Below are 3269 nucleotides of genomic sequence, written 5' to 3' on the forward strand. Positions count from 1 at the left end.
AATTATAACTTTTGAGAGAAACTATTATTTTTGTCAGTGATTTCTGACAGTCTCAAAATGGGTGAACAGTGCAGTCAGGTGGTAGGGAAAGCAAGTAGGATGCTTGGCTGCATAGCTAGAGGTATAACAAGCAGGCAGAGGGAGATGGTGATCCCGCTTTATAGAGTGCTGGTGAGACCACATTTGGAATACTGTGTTCAGTTCTGGAGATGTCACCTACAAAAATATATTGATAAAATTGAATGGGTCCAAAGATGGGGTACAAAAATGGTGGAAGGTCTTAAGCATAAAACTTATCAGGAAAGACTTCTGTATAGTCTGATGGACAGAAGGGAAAGGGGAGACATGATGGAAACATTTAAATATGTTAAAGGGTTAAATAAGGTTCAGGAAGGAAGTGAAGCGTGAAACAACTGTAACAATACACATTTTTAAAAATTTATTCTTTTTGTGCCGTCAATTTTCTATGCTTCTATTTTTTTTAAAAAAAACTTAAAATAATATCTATTTGAGATTACTTAAGATACATTATATCAAAGTAACATTTTTTGATGATGATAAAAAGTAACATTTTTTGATGAGCATGATGATAAATATGCTACAATTATTAAATGTGCTGGATTCTAAGTGAAAGCAATATCAACTTGGGCATCGCTTTTGTAGGTAGGTAGGTAGGTAGGTAGGTAGGTAGGTAGGTAGACAGGCATATAGACAGACAGACAGACAGATGCCCCACCCATCTTAAGCCCATATTGTTTCAGTACATATAGAGGAGATATAGAGAGAGCTCAATGATTGGAAGCCAAACCAAATAGGAATGTCATCTTTGTTGTACATTAATGCAATAAAAATAAAATAGTAATTAGAATGAAAATTAACAGCTAAATGTGTAGCTATGTGATTATGACAATTAACACTCTTCACCTAGAACCACTTGACTGCTTTGGGTCATATCTCATAAGCCTGTCAACTTTGGTTTTTGGACACCCCAAAAGAAGCACATTATATATATTTTCTCTAAATGTTAAATATAGGTTTAGTTTTATTTTAGGAAGACCTAGTGATATGGATACTAATAAAGATGGGTAATTGCATCACTGAATTTATTTTGGACCTTGTAGTGAATTACTAATATACTCTATATTACAGAATATTTTGTAGATATTGTATTAAAAATATGGTAATCATTATACTTATCAATAGTTAATTGATTTCAATACTGTAATTGGAATTCTAAACATTTTCATATAGTCTTCTTAGAATTAAATTTCGCTTTAACCCTGCTGTTCTGTTCGGGTCGTATGTGACCCGAAGCCAAGTTTGAGTCCCTGTAAAATAAAAATACATAAGAAGACAGGATTGTATGTGTTTTGTATTAAAAACTTATTTGTACTGTGTTTTAAACGTGAATGAAGAAATGAATCAAATGAGACTGCTATTTTAAGAAAATTATCATGGACATTCTTTTAAATCAACAGATCATGTGAGAAAACTGGAATGAGGAACAAAAGTTGTGTGACTACTTTCGTGATGTTAGGTCTCTCTGAAAAACCTAAACTACAATTGTTGCTCTTCATTCTATTCCTTGTTGTTTATATTGTTGCCCTAATTGGAAATCTTGCCATCATTGCTGCCATCATTTGCTATCCTAAACTTCACAGGCCAATGTATTTCTTCCTTTTCCACTTGGCTGTTGTAGATATAATCTGTACTTCTGCCATTATTCCCAAGATGCTAGGAAATTTAGCAACCTTCAGCAAAGGTATCTCCTATTCTGGCTGTATAGTTCAACTCTATTCCTTCACCTGGTGTTTGGGAGCTGAGATGGTCCTCTTCACTATCATGGCTTATGATCGCTATGTGGCCATATGTCATCCTCTGCATTATGCCATCATGATGAGCAAGAAAGTATGCATGGCACTATCCACAGTCGTTATTCTTATAGCTATTAGTAACTCATGGGTTCATACTGGTCTAATTATGAGGCTCACCTTCTGTGGTCCCAATGGTATCAACCACTTCTTCTGTGAGATTCCTCCACTTCTGGCTCTCTCCTGCAGTCCAGTAAGATTGAATGAAGTCTGGGTCTTCACAGCAGACATCTTCCTAGCTATGGGAAACTTCTTGCTAACGTGCTTATCTTACTGTTTTATTGTTAGAACAATCCTTAAAATCAAGACTTCTGAAGGAAAGAAAAAGGCCTTCTCCACGTGTTCCTCTCACCTTATTGTTGTGACCTTGTATTACTCTACAGTCATTTATACTTATATACGTCCAGCTTCCAGCTATAACTTTCAAAGAGATAAAGCAGTTGCTGCCCTATACACATTGGTTACACCAGTTTTAAATCCCGTAGTTTATTCTCTGAGAAATAATGATGTCAAAGCAGCTCTTAAAAAAGTTTTATTTATAACATGAGTTAGATAAGCAAGTCTCTCCATGTTCTTTCAGCAGAAATTCAGTGTTATCTTTTAGTTTACATTTCTATCTTTATTTAAAGGATCATACTAATTGTAAACGTGAATATACAATATAGATTATTTGTTTATCCAACACTTCATGACTTGTAGCTCAATAAATGAACTAACCCTGTTTCAAATCACATTTGCAGGTGAGATGAAATAGGATCTTATTTCTACAGTATTTAATGTTGGTCCACAGATGTTTGCATTAAGAGTTGAATACCTTTTTTGTAAATCAATCTTATGTAATTTAGAAATTCTAGGATTCTTGTTTCCAGTGAAGAATTTTGGTTGACATGATTGCATTATTTTCTTGAAATTATTACAGTCCTTAAAAATATATATCAAGATTAATATAGTAAAGATAACTGTTGGCCTTCTAGCCCTATTTATATTTTCTAAATAACTATGTTGGGTGCAAAGACTCTGGAGAAATTGAACCAAAACCCAAATTAGACAATCTTCTAAAATAGGAAATGTTCCAACAGAAAACTGAAACTTAAATATTATTGATTTGGTCAATGCCCAGAAAAAAATTAAAAAATACAATATAAAAGTAAAATCAAATACATGAGATAAACTATTTTCATAATAAACAAAAAAAAGGTAGCATACAAATTATGTTGGAGATTTATTGTTACATTTTTCTGGTTTTCTCATGTAATATTAAAAAAAATAACTTTTCTTTAAATATCAGTTTCAAGGAACCTGCTTTATAAAGGTATATTCAGTTCATTTAATTGTTATATTTGTAAATCTCAAAAATAAATACAAATAAAATAAAATACAATCTTACATTAAGCATTC

General features: G+C 32.7%; 1 protein-coding gene across 1 annotated transcript; it reads left to right on the top strand.

Annotated features, from left to right (window-relative positions):
- The first annotated feature begins 1497 nt into the window (after window positions 1–1497).
- LOC139175727 (olfactory receptor 13G1-like) lies at window positions 1498–2418 on the top strand. Its single transcript, XM_070766962.1, has one exon. The coding sequence runs from the start codon at window positions 1498–1500 to the stop codon at window positions 2416–2418; it is 921 nt and encodes a 306-aa protein (XP_070623063.1).
- Window positions 2419–3269: the final 851 nt, after the last annotated feature.

The sequence above is a fragment of the Erythrolamprus reginae genome, chromosome Z (genome assembly GCF_031021105.1).
Source record: "Erythrolamprus reginae isolate rEryReg1 chromosome Z, rEryReg1.hap1, whole genome shotgun sequence".
NCBI lineage: Eukaryota > Metazoa > Chordata > Lepidosauria > Squamata > Dipsadidae > Erythrolamprus > Erythrolamprus reginae.

Excerpts from the sequence above, each read along its gene's own strand:
- LOC139175727 (XM_070766962.1), top strand. The coding sequence starts at position 1,498 with ATGAGGAACAAAAGTTGTGTGACTACTTTCGTGATGTTAGGTCTCTCT.